The following is a 17,190-nucleotide window of genomic DNA, read 5'->3' on the forward strand; positions in this document are numbered from 1 at the left end:
TCTTAGAGAAGACTTCCTGCTCTGAATCACCTTGATGATATAATAAGCAGAATCCAGGAGGACTTATGAGTCCCGGGATGACAGCTCCCCCTGACTGCTATGTTTTTGATCTGGAGGAGATGATCTTGAAGCTTTCTTCCATGTTTCCAAGTCAATGGTGAGGTGACCCCTTAAGCTTTAATAACTCAGACCAATAAATATCTTACTACAGATGAACTGTAGAGGGATACAAAGTAGTTCATTTACTATTTTTTTAAAGATTTTATTTATTTGATAGACAGAGATCACAAGTAGGCAGAGAGGCAGGCAGAGAGAGTGTGGTGGGGGGAGGCAGACTCCCCGCTGAGCAGAGAGCCCTATGCGGGGCTCGATCCCAGGACCCCGGGATCATGACCTGAGCAGAAGGCAGAGGCTTCAAACCACTGAGTCACCCAGGTGCCCCTACAAAGTAGTTTAAAAGCTTCTTCAACTCTGGGACAGTCTAATGGCTTACTACTTTCGCTCAGCCAGAATTAACTTTAGAGGTCAGTAGACAATCTTTAGGACTCAAATAGAAATGATCTAGCATGCATCTGCTGTTGTTCTTCAAACTCTTGCCCACCCCCTGGATAACCACAGAAACACCTGTTATTTCCCTTTCTCACCCACTCTTCCCACGAAGCAAAATGTTTTAAAATTCTTCATTTCTCCATTTTACTATATGGAAGCCAAAATCAGAAACTGCCCTAAGGATCCTTGGTTTATCCCCAATCCATTCCTAAAGTGTTTGCAGCTTTAGCTAAAATAATCCAAAGGAAATAAAAAGAGATGAGGGTCATGGATGCTACTTGTTTATTTCCACTGACCCCATACCCTGACTTTTCTATTCATATAAACTAAAGCTAGAGGTCTGGTTCATAGTACAGCCTTTGTAGGCCCAAGAAAGTCATGGCAGAGCCTCTGTAGTGGCAGAAACTTATAAATTCAGAAAAGTTTAAATGACACAGTGCAATAAGAGTGGACCAGTGATTTTGGTGAACTTCCCTGATCAACCTGATGTAGGTTAGATTTAGGTTACAGTTTCACCTACCATACTCTTAATCTTCTTTTTTTCTAAATTTTTTATTTTTGAGGGGAGGTAGTCTTTATAAAATTTCTTTTTTAATGGTTAAATATTATACTTTATTTAGACAATCCCAGCTAAAATATTTATATACAACATACTGGTTGATATTTTATTCAACTTACATATGACTGATATGTAAGCACAATTCCTAGAGTAGCTTTATTCAAAAACTAAATATATAACTGCATTTGTTTTCACAGTTGATACTTAAAAAACCCTCAATAGCCAAGAAAAACAGTATTTTGAACTTTAATTTTTCAATTCTGAATTTGAATTTTAGGTAAACTACACACTTTAAGTCTGAATGCAATACATTATATGATTTGTCATAACCATTTACCTGCTTTTCCAATTTTTAAAAAATATTTTATTTATTTATTTGACAGAGATCACAAGTAGGCAGAGAGGCAGGCAGAGAGAGAGGAGGGGAAGCAGGCTCCCTGCTGAGCAGAGAGCCCGATATGGGACTTGAACCCAGGACCCTGGGATCATGACCCCAGCCGAAGGCAGAGGCTTAACCCACTGAGCCACCCAGGAGCCCCTATACTAAGATTCTTCACGACAGCTTCTGATTAGGGATGCTCTAACACTAGAGTTCTTGAAAGTTTTCTGGCAGTACTGTGTAAGATGAAAGACAGTCTGAACATTAAAGTAATAAGCCAGAGGAGATAGCATGAGGACAAGCATAGGGTAATGGCAGGAGGATGGATGGGTAAAGCCAAACATTCCAGAGGACCCAACTAATCCTTGGCAATGCCCTATGTGTGAAGGATAGGGGAAGGTGTCAGAGATACTGAAATTTTAAGTCTGAGTGGCTAGAGGGATGCAATTTTCAGAGCATAGCTTGTAGACATGCTAGGCTTAGATCCTGGGGAAAGATATTAGACAATAAAGAGTAAAGCACTATGGCTCAAAGGGTGGCAAGGGTTACACTCACTCTCTCCTAAAGGCAGCACTCTCCCAGCCTCAGCTGTTACCACCCACTCTGCACCTCCCCTGTCTCCCACTCATATCTGATATGTTGCCGGTAATGTGTGTACAGCATGCCCCTCTAAAGTGCCGGGCTAGAAATGGAGCTGAGAGCCACTGCAGCTTCCTAGAGGTGACAGAACTCCCAGTAGAGTATTATGGAAGCAAAAAAAGGAGATATTTGAAAAAAGAGATGATTAACAGTATTAAAATATGATGATTGACTTAGGTATCTTGCATAACTTTTCAGCTAGCACCTTCAGGGGCTAAAGAGAGTAGATCTCTAAGATGAGAGAGTGGATAAGGGCAATTTAATTTAATGTTTTTATTTTTAGCTTTTAAAGTACGTTTCACTGAAGAATAATGGATAATATAATATTTTATTAGTTTCAGGTATACAGCATAGTGATTTGGTATTTATATACATTATGAAATGATCATCGTAAGCCTCGGCAATTAGGAGCTCTCATCATACAAGTTGTTACAATATTATTGACTATATTCTCTATGTACAGGGTAGAGAATATAGTCTTATGTATTTTGTAACCAGAAGACTGTACTTCTTAATCCTCCCCTTACCTATTTCATTTAACCTCCCAGTCTCCTCTGGCAACCATCAGTTTTTCTCTTTAAGAGTGCTTCTGTTTCATTTTTTAGATTCTACATATATGTGAGACCATATGGTATTTGTCTTAACCTGTCTGACTTATTTTACTTAGCATAATATCCTCTAGTCCATCCAAGTTGTTGCAAATGGCAAGCTTTCATTCTTTTGTATGGCTGAGTAATATTTCATTACACACACACACACACCCTGCATCCATTTATTGATGGACATTTAGGCTGCCTCCATTCCTTGGCTTGCAATGAACATTGGGGTGCATATGTATTTTTGGATAAATACCTAGAAGAGAAATTGCCAGATCACATAGTTAATTCTATTTTTAATTTTTTGAGGAACCTTCATACTGTTTTCCATAGTGGCTGTACCAATTTACATTCTCAGTCTTGGAGAACTATATGTTTCCAGGAATTTATCCATTTCTTCTACGTTGTCTATTTGTTGGCATATGAATTGTTCATGTAGTCTCTTGTGAGCATTTGTATTTCTGTGCTATTGGTTTTAACATCTCTTTCATTTCTGATTCTATGTGGACCCTTTTTCTATTTTTCTTGATGAGTCTGGCTGAGAGTTTGTCAATTTTGTTTCTCTTTTCAGAGGTCCAGCTCTCAGTTTCTATTTTTTTTAACCTCTATTTTATTTTTCTGCTCTCATCTTTATTATTTCCTTCCTTCTACTAACTTTGGGATCTGATCTTTTTCTAGTTTCACCTCCCCCTCCTTTTTTAAAAGAATTATTTATTTATTTGAAGAGGGGGTTAGGGAAGACAGAAATCTTAAGCTACGTGCCCAGCTCAGAGGCTGAAGCAGGACTCGATTTCACAACTCTGAGATCATGAGTTGAGCCAAAATCAAAGTCAGATGTTTAACTGACTGAGCCAACCAGGTGCCCCTCTTTTTTAGTTCCTTTAGGTGTAAGGTTAAATTGTCTATTTGAAATGTCTCTTGTTCCTGAGGTGGGCTTCTATTGTCGTAAAACTCCCTCTTAGAATTGCCTTTGCTGCATCCCATAGATTTTGGAACGTTGTGTTTTCCTGTTCATTTGTCCCAAGGTACTTTTTGATTTCCTCTTTGATTTCTTAATTGGCCCAATGCTTGTTTAGTGACATGTTTTAGTGTTTATGTGTTTGTGTCTTCCCCAGTTTTCTTCTTGCCATTGATGTCTAGTTTCATACCACTGTGGTCAGAAAAAAAATACTTAATAGGATTTCAACCTTAAATTTACTGAGACTTGTTTTGTGGCCTACCTTGTGGTCCACCCTGGAGAATGGTACCATGTGCACTGGAGAAGAATGTGTCTTCTGCTGTTTTTGGATGCAATGTTCTGTAATAATCTATTAAGTCCATCTGGTCTAATGCATCATTCCAGGTCAATGTCTCCTTATTAATTTTGGGTCTAGATGATCTATCCATTGATGTAAGTGGGGTGTTAAAATCCCCTACTGTTATTGTATTACTGTCAATTTCCCAATCTGTGTCTGTTAACATTTGCTTTAGATATGTAGGTACTCCTGTGTTGGATGCATATTTACAAGCAATATGTCTTCTCATTGAATTGACCCCTTTATGTGACACCCTTCTCTCTCTCTTGTTACACCTTGTTACACCTCTCTCTCTCTTGTTACACCAGTCTATTTTGTCTGATACAAGTATTGCTACCCCAGCTTGCTTTCTGCTTCCATTTACATTGAATATGTTTTTCTGTCTCTTCACTTTCAGTCTGTGTGTGTCTTCAGATCTAAAGTAAATCAGTCTTCTGTAGGCTGCATATGGGCAGGCACTGGTATTTTTTTATCCATTTAGCTACTCCCTGTCTTTGGATTGGGCATTTAGTCCATTTACATTTAAAGTAATTATTGATAGGTATGTATTTATTGCCATTCTGTTAATTGTTTCTTGTTTTTGTAATTCTTTGTTCCTTTCTTTTCTTGTTCTCTTGTGATTTGCAATTTTCTTTAGTGTTGTTTGGAATCCTTTCACTTTATTTTTTGTGTATCTATTATAGGTTTTGGTTTATAGTTACTATGAGGTTCATATATAACAACCTATGTACATAGCCATCTATTTTAAGTTGGTGGCCACTTAAGTTTAAATGCTTTCTAAAAGCACTACACTTTTGCACCCCTCCTGGTTTTATGTTTTTTTTTCCCCTAAGATTTTATTTATTTATTTGACAGAGATCACAAGTACGCAGAAAGGCAGGCAGAGAGAGAGGGGGAAACAGACTCGCCGCTGAGCAGAGAGCCCGATGCAGGACTCGATCCCAGGACCCTGAGATCATGACCTGTGCCGAAGGCAGCGGCCCAACCCACTGAGCCACCCGGGAGCCCCCTTGTTTTATGTTTTTGATGTGATATTCTTATTTTGTACTTTCATTAACTAACTATTACAGATATGACTGATTGTACTACGGTTGTCCTCTTCTACCTATCTTGTTGCTGTCCCCTGTTGTGGAGGCTCCGTTGACCTAATTTCTAGGCCCACTTCACAGGGAATTATTTCCTATATAGTCGCAGATTTGTTGTGTCTGTGGGAGGAGGTGAGATCAGGATCTTCCTACACTGCCACCTCCCAGTATTATTGATTGATTGATTGATTGATTGGTTTGATTTGTAGGGAACTTGAAAGAATAATGGGAGGGAGGTAGTTTAGGATAGGGAGAACCTGAACTCTTTTCTCATTTCATTTCTACCCAAATCTCCCCTCTCATTCTCCAATCAGCCAGGTGGTACCCACTTGACTGATAAGAGAGTATTTGGATTTTCAAAAGAGAATAGAGATAAGTAAGATGAATCCCTCATTAGAAGCTCACTATTTGTCTATCACCACTTCTCAATGGGGGTGCTATTGGCATTTCCAGGAAGAAAAAATATTTATGAGCAGCCACTTCTCCTTGACGGTTCTGAAGAACGCTGGAGGCTTAGCATCCCTGGATTTGGGGTATTAAACATCAATATAATCCTGGGCCTCATGACAACCAAAATGCACCTTCCAAACCCCTGTCCCCCAAATTTTTCTTGAGAATCATTGTTCCCAAGCCAACCCTCCTGCCAGGCTAAACCCTCCCTCCACTGTACTCTCTGGACTTTTCTGCCTGTTTTGGATCACAACACCCCAAATTTTGGAACATCTCTTAAAAAAAAAAAATAAGGAAAAACTGTTTCTAACTAGTCAACTACTATCACTTCTTTCTTGACCTTTTTCTGACCAACTCAACCAAAATTTGTGTTTTATTTTCTTAATGATTTGAACACCTCCCTAAATATGTTTACTAGCATTATTAGCCTTATTAGCCTCCCTAAATATGTATATTAGCCTTCTGTGGCTTCCCTTGGTATCAAGAAGGCTGCACTCATCTTTCTGCATGGGTTTTGTCTCACATTGTATATTCCACCTACAATGAACTCCTTCTCTTCTTCCAAAGAACCATGCACCCATGTCTTCAGTATATTTGCATATACTCTTTTCTCTACCTAGAATTCTTCCCCTTTCTTCTCTTCATGTCATCTTCTCACTAATTTATAAGTATTCTCAGATATTGGTGGGATATTCAGTGTTGGAGTTCCTTCTGTAGGCTTCCTGGTATTATCTGTTGTTTTATCATTACTCTCCTTACTATAACCCAATTGGAATTTAGCCATTTACTTGTTTACTAGACCATAAACACCATGATGGCAGAACATGTCTGGCTTTTTCATGGTCTCCCAATGTCTAGTATGCTTAAAATTGAGCAAGGCATTACTCAACAGTGGTCCTATATGGTTAGTTTCTACATAGTTCCTCTTCTTATGAGCACTACCATATTCCCATTTAGACTACAATATAAATCCTGATATTCTAGCTTATTTTACTTTAATCATTAAGCTTTGCATCTAATAACAATCTCAATAATTTTTAATAATTTGAAGTAAACAAAAATAGTACAATGTCATATGTGGTATACAATTGTTATTTTAAGATAACCTTAACTAAGAAAATAATCTCTTATATATGGACAATATGTTTGGAAAGTGTTATTCAGCTCTTAATTTGTACCACTTTAAAAAACAGGGGGGAAAAAGCTATGATTAAGAAATGCTCAAATTGATCTAAAGCTCATTTATGATTTCAGTTAAGGTTTCTGATTTTTCTATAATTTGGCAGTTAAAAAAAAATCCCCAGTCAATGTGTAATTTTTTTCCATATAAATATTTGTATGCCTCATTCATGATTAAACTGTTTTGTAAAACTTAGACCAGTAATTCCCACTCTTATACCTATCTAATAATTAGATTAGCTGCAAAGTTTCTATCAATACATATTTCTGGATCTCAACCATGGGGATTTTAATTTAGCTCATTAAGCATGTCTAAGATTGGGGAGAATTAGGCCAAATGAATGTGCATAGGTAAGGTGGTAAGAAGAGATAGAAGAAGAATGTGACGTGAAGCTGGAGGATGGCAGTGAGGTGTCTAAAAGGCAAGGAATGCCAGAGATAGCTGGCAAACCGCCAAACACTAGGAAGAGGCAAGGAAGGAAATCTATAGATTTCAGAGGGAACATAGCTCTGTTGACACCTTGACTTCAGACCTCCAACATCTAGAATTGTGAGACAATAAATGTCTACCGTTTTAAGCCACCCAATTTTTGGTACTTTGTTACAGCAGCCCTAGCAAACTAATACACCAGTAGATATGACTGTTCATAATACAATTTATCACCGAATCCTTAAAATATAGTTTGGTTTTTAAAAACGAGCTTAATTAGTCAAAGGCAAAACGGAGGCAACCATCAGAAAATCTCCCCCTCTTTAGCAGTCTACCCTCTTTAGCAGTCTGGTGAAGCCTATGGACCCTTTTTCAGAATAATATTTTGAAATTTATAAAATAAAAAAAAAAACCCATTGGATTATGAATGAATTCCATTACAATGAAATGGTCAGAATTTAAGAAACATCAATTTGCGATGTAGTGACATCATTCTTCATTATCAATACATTAACAATAAGATTTAGAAGTCTATTAGTGATGAGAACAAATGGTATTTTCAGGTAACTATAGTACGATATGACAATATTTGTGACAAAGTCACAGGTACTGCTAATGCTAAGGCAGGGTCTTTCTTATACTCATGATTTAAAGAAATGCTAAATTTCAGATAGAGATTAGTAAACATATATATGTAATTTATTCCCAGCCATGTCTAAGGACCCTCTGAATTCTATCTGTGGAGCATTTGGTAGTGGGTAGGTCTCAGGTAAAACACTTTCGAAGAGGAAAGACTGTCATGCAATTGTTTCTATTTTCCATTTTGATAGAGTTGGCCTAAATGACTGTGTGATAGTTGTGTGGGGCCACTCAGTGTCTCCTTCCTTGTGTGTCTCCCTGAACTGCAAAGGAAAGCTAAAGACCACAGGTTAGATTCCCTTGCAGCTACAAAGTTCTCAACATGATTTAGGTTCAACCAATCAGCTTTTACATAAGATCTGAAAGAAGGAAGTGAAGTAGAAGCTATATGCATACTGGCAAGCCTAGTATGTAGGACGGGTTTTTGCCCCAATCTTATTACTGTCTCAGTGCCTACCATTAGATTAATGGGTGCCAAGAGGCAGGGTCCTGGTACATTTAGTTGGCATGCCTCCTAGTAAATATGCATGGTTCTGGACCTGGCAGCAAAGGTAGCATCCAGATCATGGCAATTTCTGCATTGTGGGATTGGCAGTTGGTGGTTTCTGATCACAAGAGAGACGGCAACTCCCTAAGTACTTGGGTTTGGCTGTGTGGCTTGGAAGTCATTACTGACAACTCAAAATGAAGTCTGTTTCCTCAATCCTTTCTATACTCATGCAATCAACTTAGTGCCCTGAAATATATCCCTTCTTGCTTTAACTAGCTAGAATGAATTCTGTTATCTGTAACTGAACTCTGACCCGTACAGAATACAATTTATATTCCCTTCTATAAATGACTCATTTTCTCAAGAACTCCTTCTGACAGATGAGTTGCTTTCCATTCTTTACCAAAGAGTAAACTTTCAACTTCAAACACCCGGGGGCAGGGCTGGGGGTGTGGGGGTGTGGGGAGAACTGTCCATTGTTCTTTGACCAAAGATAAAAATACTCAAATTTATATCACAAAAAGCATAACAGGGGCACCTGGGTGGCTCAGTGGGTTAAGCCTCTGCCTTTGGCTCAGGTCATGATGGAGGCTGAATCAGACTCTCTGCTCAGCAGGGAGCCTGCTGCTTCCTCCCCTCTCTCTGCCTGCCTCTCTGCCTACTTGTGATCTCTGTCCATCAAATAAATAAAATCTTTAAAAAAATGGCAGAAAATACAAATAATAGTCTAGAATCTGTTCCAGTTCAGTTAGTTATAATCACTTCATAAAGAAGTCAATTATTGCCTGATAGAGTAAAAATACTGGATTGCTGAAACAGAAAATATGCATAAATTATGAGCTATTTCTCCAAAAATATACATGACTTGGCCTGCTTGGTATACCATTTGAGAACTAAGGCAGTTCTTTTCCTATGTGAAAGGAATTTAATATTTAACCCTCAGGGTAAGCCAGGTGCTATGTTAGGTTGGTATTCTATCTAGCCAAGAGGTATCGCAAGGAGAAAATTAGTTGCTCTATTATTCCAGAGGCCAGTCACAGTAAAGTTTTATTAACAAAATGAACTGACTGAAAATTACCTCAATGACTTCAGCAAAATGAAATGGATAAACAGAGCTTGAAAATGAACTGGTGTGCCAAAGTTCTGGAGGTCTTAATTATGTTATTCCAGTGAGACTTCACTAAAATTCCTGGATTGGATTAGTTATCTTTTTTTTTTTTCTGTGATATACACACATACACAAAACAGGAAAAAATATATATTAACATAATTAACTAGTATTAATACTATTAAATAAATATGTGTGTGTGTGTGTGTGTGTGTATTTTTTCTTTTCCCCCTCCATTTGCAATTCTGGGAGAGAGAGAAGATACTCTTCCGGAAGTTAGAACTTTAATTAATTAATTAATTACTTTGTAAAAGATTTTATTTCTGTGAGAGGAAGAGGGAGACAGAGTGTGAGAGCATGAGCAGTCTGGAGCCGCAGGCAGCCGGAGAAGCTGACTCTCACCTTAGCAGTGAGCCCAACTGGGGGCTGGGTCCCAGGACCCTGGGATCATGACCTATGACCTTAGCCCAAGGCAAACGCTTAACCCACTGAGCCCACAGGTGCCCCGGAAGTTAGAAATTTAAATACAGAGAATGAACTTGTGTTGTTTTTAATGAATTTTAACCATTATATAAGAAAACTGAGTATGGCTTTGTATCTAATCTCTCTGAACATTTAAGTCTCAGGACTTACATCAGGAGAATAACTCAGTTTATCAAAACCCATTTAGCAAAGCCCCACACATTTCTTAGCCATGTGCAATTCCTTTACCAAACAGAGAAAAGAAACTTAAAACTTAATAGGAGCACTGAAACCAAGCATAAGAAATGTAGCTCTAGAGACCTTTTCCAGTGGTTCAAGCCCTTTTCGTTAATAAAGTCTGAAAATCCAACGTGACTGTGCCGCCGCACTTCGGTTTGTCACCTTTTAAAATGAAGAAAAAAAAGTCTTCGAACTATTACATATGTTCATTATCTTTAACTCCCGGAAACAGCTTTAGAACACCCACTTTGTGAACTTCAGGTTAAAACTACCTTTATGTGGGTGATTTTGACAGTAACGTGGCTTTAACAACAACAACAACAAATTAAACTCCGTAAGATGCGTTTTTAGAAAACCCTATTTGGGCCCTTTGTAGCCGTCTAGGAATCCGGCCTTTCTCGGGTTCTCCGGCTCACTGCCGCGGACCGGGCGGTGCAGAACCGCGCGACCCCGCACGAAGGCACCGCCGCGGTCTCCCCTGCGTCCATGTTGTCCGTCGGAGGGAGAAGACTGCAGACAAAGCCCGGATCTCCAGGGAAGGTGCTCCGGGCACACGACACCGACGGACCACAGCCAGAAGAGGCGCTAGGGCCGGAGGGTGGCGGCCAGCAAAGCAGAACCTCAGGCGGGTTCCCACACGCCCGCGGAGACCCAGCGGCTTTTCCGAAGCCTCGAGGTTCGGGCTCGCCACAGCCTGCCCAGCCCTTCCCCACCTCGGGGCACAAAGAAGGAGCGCCCGGCGCCGGGCTCCGCTCAGGCGCAGGCGGACAGGTCAGGGCGCGAGCCCGGCGCCCGCCCGCGTATTCGTCCTCGCCCGCCCGGGGCGCCGCGTCCCCGCTGCCCGCACTTACCAGGAGAAGCAGCGCGGCGCCCTCCGCACTCCGCGCCATCGCGCCCCCGCCTCCGCCGCGCCCTCGCCTCCGGCCGCTCGCCCGGCTCTCACCGCCGCTCCCCCGCGTCCCCGCCCGCGCGCCCCCGGCCCCGCCCCGAAGCTCCCGCTCCGAGGGCCGCTCTCCCCCGCCGCCGCGCCGCCCTATCCAGGGGCGCGGTGCCAGGTGCGGCCGCCGCGAGGAAAATGGAACCGTGAGCCCGCCCCAGCTGCTGGCGCCCGAGGTGGGAATTCCTTAGAGGAGGGAGGCGCGCGGTGGACTCCCGCCCCTCGTCGCACACGCACCTGGGACCGTGACGTCCCTGGGCTGGGGACTTTGGGTGGCAGGCCCCGCCCCGCCGTCCTGTCCTTCCCGGTTCCTTCCTCTCAGGAGAGTGGCCGGGACTAGGGGAGGCTCTGGGTCACCCGGTGGGACTCGGCCTGAGCAGCCCCAGAGCAGCGCGGGCCACGCGACGCCGGCCCCGGCCCCGGCCCAAGGGCAAAGCCGGCTCTCCGCAGCCAGACCTGCGGTGTCCAGCGAGCGCCCCCGGCCGCCCGAGGCCGCTCAGGGGTCTAGCGCTTTGTGAAAGTGAGCGGGCCCGGAGCTCAGGTGGCGCCAGGGAGACCCGTGCGCGGGCACCCGTGTCCTCACTGCAGCCAAGGGAGCCTGGGCCTGCTTTCAGAGAGCTCGGGTTCTGGAGCAGGATTTAGGTGGCTGGCTCCGAGAAGGCTTCTCTGTTCTTCCCAATGCCCCTTCATTGGTTTCAACAGGTTTGCAGTTTATCTGGTTAGGGGAGAAACAGAAAAATCACAGGTGATCTAAAGGGACAGTCCTTTGACTCCTTGTTAACTAGACACAGGTAGGAGAATATTCTAGGGGTGTTAAGGGGAAGATAGACTTCGATATGTTTTACAAAATCTCTTACACAAAAAATAACTAGAGGTCAGAATCCTTCTCCAGTAGTTACTGAGCGTGTGACCCGGACAATCTTTCTGTGCCTTAGTTCCAGATCTGTTTAATGGGATTAATAATAGCACCCAACGCGGAAACTGTTGTGAAGATTAAACCAGAAAATCCATGGGAAGCCTTCTGCGGTGTTTAGTACATCAGGTTCAATAAATGTAGTTTTTAGTAATGTAATTGCAAGTGTACATGTTAAGTTGAACTCTTCTTAATTAAACAGAGACAATGGAATCAGCACCGGGCTAGGAAACGTCTAAGAAAGGTTAACTATTGCTGTTGGCGTAGTGGAAGAGCCTAATAAAAGTATAAAGGATGTGGTATGCTGCTAGAAAGAAGTTTGGCATTCAGTTTGAACACAATAGCAGAGTTCCTTCTGTGGTCAAAAGTGCCCTCCTGTTTCTCTCCCAGTTTATCCTACCCTTCTCTCCCCAGACCTATCTTGCCAGTCTTTCAGGAGATCTGGCATCTCCTTATTCCCTTTCTTCCCTAGCTGCCAAGGACCACTCCGTCTTTGAATGGAGAAAACCATACTCTCCTCTGTTTGGTTAGGGCTTAACTGTTGAGTGACTTCTCTCATAGTATTATTTAAGTGTTAGTGACTAAGTTAGCAGAGGACTAACTTTCTAGGAAGAGTGTGTTTAGTTTTCCACTGTGTTTCCAGTGCTTAGAACAGTGCTGAGTGCCAGGGAGACTCTTAAGCATTGGGCGCATAATTAAATCAGGAGAGAAGTTAAGTCTTCTAGTTTCCATTCCTTTCTCTTGAGCTAGATGTGGGTGGTAGCACGTTGGTGATAATTCTCATTCCCCAGAACTCTGGGAAAACTCCTAAATAAACAAGGCAGGCTTTACTGAAATACTTTCACAAATCAACCCTGGAGACTGTATATAAATCCTACCAAAAATTAGTGCTCTTGTACCTGAGTCCTATAGGCAAGTATTGAGAGTTTGGTTTCTGTTTAGTAATGAACGTAACTGTAGCTTCCAGAATAAGAAATAGCTAGAGCAAATTTTATTTCTGTTGGATTGTTCAGCTCCCTCAGAGACCGACAAAGTCAGTTTCAATATTGTATTCTTTTTAAGACATTTATTCCAAGGCTTTGAGAGAAAGTGTGACTACATGCATTATCCAGTACTATTGTATGTCATTCTTAAAATCATTCCCCTTTAAAAATTCTGAAACTTATGACTCATTGAGTTAAAGGCAGTTGTTCAGAGTCAAACACAGCTAGTACTCTAGCTCCTGACTTCTTTCTCCTGGCATGAGAGTAAATCTATTTCATAAATCTCTGTACACAGGAGCAAATAATCATTACCGACAAAGCACTTGAGTGCCTTAAAATAAATTGAGTGTTAACAAGGTGTGAAAGATTTAACTTACAGGGTTTTCCCCCTAAATTAGTTGAACATTATATAGTAAATGTACTTTTCTTAAAACATGTACTTATTAAAAAAATAACAAAAACATGTACTTACAATGCATCAGTTTGAATTATACTTTGTTCAAATAATTAATGTCTAGAGGTACTCAAAATACCTACCTGAGTTATGCTTCCCATAATACTTTGGTTTACACACACACAGAGATGAGAATAAGTTTCAAGTGATTGGCTTATTAGAGTCATCTCTTAATATTACCTAAAACATAAAAATTTTGTAGAAACAAAAACTAATGTGTCCTTTATCTACTATCACTAGCTCTTTACTCCCGACACGTTGTAGCATCAAAGAACACTTTATGCATCAGGCGTTCTTGGGAAATAGTTTGACAGATGGCTGACCCTTTAAATCTACTGAAAATCTCAGTGCATGTATTAGAATTCATGTCAAAAAGATGAGAGCTAAATTGGGTAATTTCTGATTTCTAAATTATAATGTATGGCCATTACAACATAAAAATAGTCCTTATGATCAGGAGGCTTACTAACAGGACATCTATAGATAAAAGTTATGTAGATATAAAAGAAAATATGAAATACCGCTACATAATGTGAAAAGGGCAGAAAAAGAAGGAATCCCTTTCCTGGCATCACTCCACTCATTTATTTGTCAATTTATTCAACATTTAGTTTGTCCCAGTTTACCAAACATTTCATTTGCATTTTATTGGGAATATACAAAGATAAATAAGTATTTCTTCATCCCAAGAAGCAAAAATAAGTACTTATGAAATAATATAACTGCAGAACTTATAAACTATTATAAACGCAGTGGTCAAACTATATGCAGGGTATAATGCAAACCTAGGATTTGCATAGTCCCAAATTCACACTGACAGCCATGATATTAGAGAAGGTTTTCAGTAGGAACTGTGGGGGTGGTGTGGTGAGCTGATTCTTAAAGGATGAGTAATTGTGAAGGAGGCACTGAACCCACCAGGACAGAGTAACTCAAAACATAGGCACTGTTGGTGGGAAGAAACCATTCTTTTAACCACATTAACACAAACAAGGGAGTCAGAAGTAAAAGCTTTTTTTTTTTTTCCCCAGTGAAAATTGTATTGAGATATTAAAGCAGTATCTGATTAGAAAAGTCTAGCAAGAAGTTTGAAATGGGAAGGAAAATGCAATTGCAGGTAGATTTAGGAGGCAGAAACAGTCGCCTAATTTTCTTTCTTTCTCCATCCTTTTCTTACTGTCTGTCCCCCTGTTAAATGCTATAGCTTTTGAGTTCTTTCCTTTCCTTCTTACTTGGTACTGAGATGATTCTATAGGCACTCTCTCTGTGCAAGCTTTCACTCCTGACCTTCTAACATGGGAATATTACCATCTGGATATTTCATGGGGACCTCAAAGTACCATAATAATTTTGTAGGGATGTCAAACTAACATACTGACCAAAAAAATTTTTGGCAATCCCTCTACACCTCTCCAGTTCAAGCCCATGACTTCCTTATATGCCTCTCACATGCTTTGTCAGCTTGGCCACCCAAGCCAAGAACACGAGAGTCATTCCCAATTCAACTTTTTCCATACTCTCCATCTGCAGTTAGTTACCTTTCCCTTCATTTTCTGGGCTGCTGTTTGAAATGATTCATACAATCTTTGTAGCAGCGATCACATTGTGGCTCCTGGTGATTTCACCCATGTCTGCTACTCCGCCCGTTTCTCTTTCTCTCAAGACTGTTAGTACTTAGAAAGCAGAGGTCATATCTTATTCATACTGGACCCAACCCCTCATATCCAGCAAATATTTAGTGATCAATAAAGATTTGTTTAACTAAGCCCATGTAGTAGAAGGAACTGATTATAAGTAAAAAGCAGGATTATAAGGGAAGGTGTTTGAAAAATGCACTGTGAACAAATTAATGGTGGATCTGGTCAGAAAACGTTGGTCTGGGATTCTGTGTGTGTGTGTGTGATGTGCACAGGCATAGATGCATGCACACATATACACACATGTGGGTTGGTCTATGTATGTGTGTTTTCCCCGAACACACTGCAGCTCAAGAACGGGAGAAGGATGGCAGGTGGTGATGTGAGTTAGGGCTACAGAGTGGCCTGGCTGATAGTGAAGACGTGTGTCAGTATACACATGGAACTGTGTGTGGCACTAGGGGATGGACAGGATGAAGCTGGAGGAGTTTAGGGGACAGTTGAGAAGACAGTGTGTTACATTGGATATGAAGAAATGGGAGAGGATCCCGCTGCCCCTTAATTCTGGGGAAGGAGGCCTGGTCCTTTTCCACAGAAGACAAGGCAGGGGTGGCATCACAGACACTAGAGTCAGGATGTTGATATTCTCATGGACTTCCCAGTTAGATGGATCAAGAGCCACCAACACCCTGGGCAGGGAGAGACGGGAACTGGCCAGCTTGGAGTGGAGGATGGCTTTATTGCCTTTCTGAACTAGAACTAACAGAGTAATAATCAAAGCCTCGCAGACTGCAAGCCCTGTGGTCTAGCACGGAGAAGCCAGCATGTCCTTAATGAACAGTCACCACACTCTGGGGCAGGAGCAGTCAGCCCTGAGAGCACAGCTACTGGCACCAACACCCTGAAAGAGTGAGAGCCCCATGCAGTGAGGCACAGTGTCTAACCGAGCTGATCCCCCCAGGCTCCTCCTTGTGAGTCAATATATGGGACTGGCTGGAGGCAAAGGCGGAAGGAGATCCTTAACATTGTTCACAGGGCAGAGGAGAATTGGTGGATTTGCAACTGGTGCAATTGCAAAATGCTATTTGGCTCAGCCAGAAAACCAAAATTGCCCACTCTTGGGTCTAAGTAGAGAACTGATGATTCTTTTTTTTTTTTTTTTTTTAAGATTTTATTTATTCACTTGACAGAGAGAGAGAGAGCACAGGTAAGCAGAGCAGCGGGCAGAGGTGGAGAGGGAAGCAGGCTCTCTGCTGAGCAGGGAGCCCAATGAGGGGCCCGATCCCAGGACCCTGGAATCAAAACCTGAGCCAAAGGCAGCTGCTTAACCCACTGAACCACCCAGGTGCCCCAAGTACTGACGATATCTTAAGAGATTCTTTTTTTCTTTTTCTTTTTCTTTTTTTTTAAGATTTTATTTATTTGACAGAGATAGAGAGATCAGAAGTAGGCAGAGAGAGAGGGGGAAGCAGGCTCCCCACTGAGCAGAGAGCCCGATGCAGGGCTCCATCCCAGGACACTGAAATCATGACCTGAGCCAAAGGCAGAGGCTTAGCCCCCTGAGCCATCCAGGTGCCCCAAGAGATTTTTATTTTTTTTAATGAATCACACTAGTTTTAAAATGTGATAGGACTATAATAATGCTGGATCACAGTGTGCCCAAATAAGTGGTGTCTAGAAAGGCTCAGCAAGCTCCTGGTGTCCCATCAGAAGCCCCTCCCTGCCAATGATTAACGTCCGGAATCCTCTAGCTGAAGGTGCCCTTAGCCGTTACATGCATCATACTGGGAGGGCAGCATGTTAATCTCTCGTCAGTCATTTACACCGTAACAGACACCACAGATTGAACAGGTATGCTCCACCTCCGAGTCTTGGCGCTCTCCATTCCCTTTCCCTAAAAGGTTCTGTTCTAGACCGGTACAGTGTTTACTCCCTCACTCTTTACTTTTTGTGCCCCACAAATAAGACCTTATCGGTGAGGCCTTCTCCGAACACTCATTTACAAATTAAAATACTCCCAGCCCCAGAGCTCCCCATGCCCCTTCCCTGCTTCATTTTTTCTTCTTGGCACATTGCAATCTAAAGACTACGCATTTATATATTATCTGTTGCCATTTACTAGAACGTAAACTTTGTAAGGGCTGGAAGTTTTCTCTGTGAACTGCT

The 17,190-nt window shown here is 41.7% G+C and overlaps 1 protein-coding gene and 1 long non-coding RNA gene across 4 annotated transcripts in view; one reads left to right on the forward strand and one right to left on the reverse strand.

The window, feature by feature from the left end:
* Nucleotides 1–11,090, reverse strand: part of DSG2 (desmoglein 2) — a 44,750-nt gene extending 33,660 nt beyond the window's left edge. Inside the window, exon 1 of the mRNA XM_032309185.1 lies at nt 10,952–11,090. Within this exon, the coding sequence (XP_032165076.1) occupies nt 10,952–10,990 (39 nt within the window). The 5' untranslated portion in view covers nt 10,991–11,090. The remainder of the gene's footprint in view (nt 1–10,951) is intronic.
* Nucleotides 11,091–11,123: 33 nt separating this feature from the next.
* Nucleotides 11,124–17,190, forward strand: part of LOC116571365 — a 55,347-nt gene continuing 49,280 nt past the window's right edge. For all 3 annotated transcript variants that reach the window (XR_004277856.1, XR_004277855.1, XR_004277854.1), the window contains exon 1: nt 11,124–11,213. This is a non-coding gene — a long non-coding RNA (uncharacterized LOC116571365). The remainder of the gene's footprint in view (nt 11,214–17,190) is intronic.

Source organism: Mustela erminea, chromosome 13, assembly GCF_009829155.1.
Source record: "Mustela erminea isolate mMusErm1 chromosome 13, mMusErm1.Pri, whole genome shotgun sequence".
Lineage (NCBI taxonomy): Eukaryota > Metazoa > Chordata > Mammalia > Carnivora > Mustelidae > Mustela > Mustela erminea.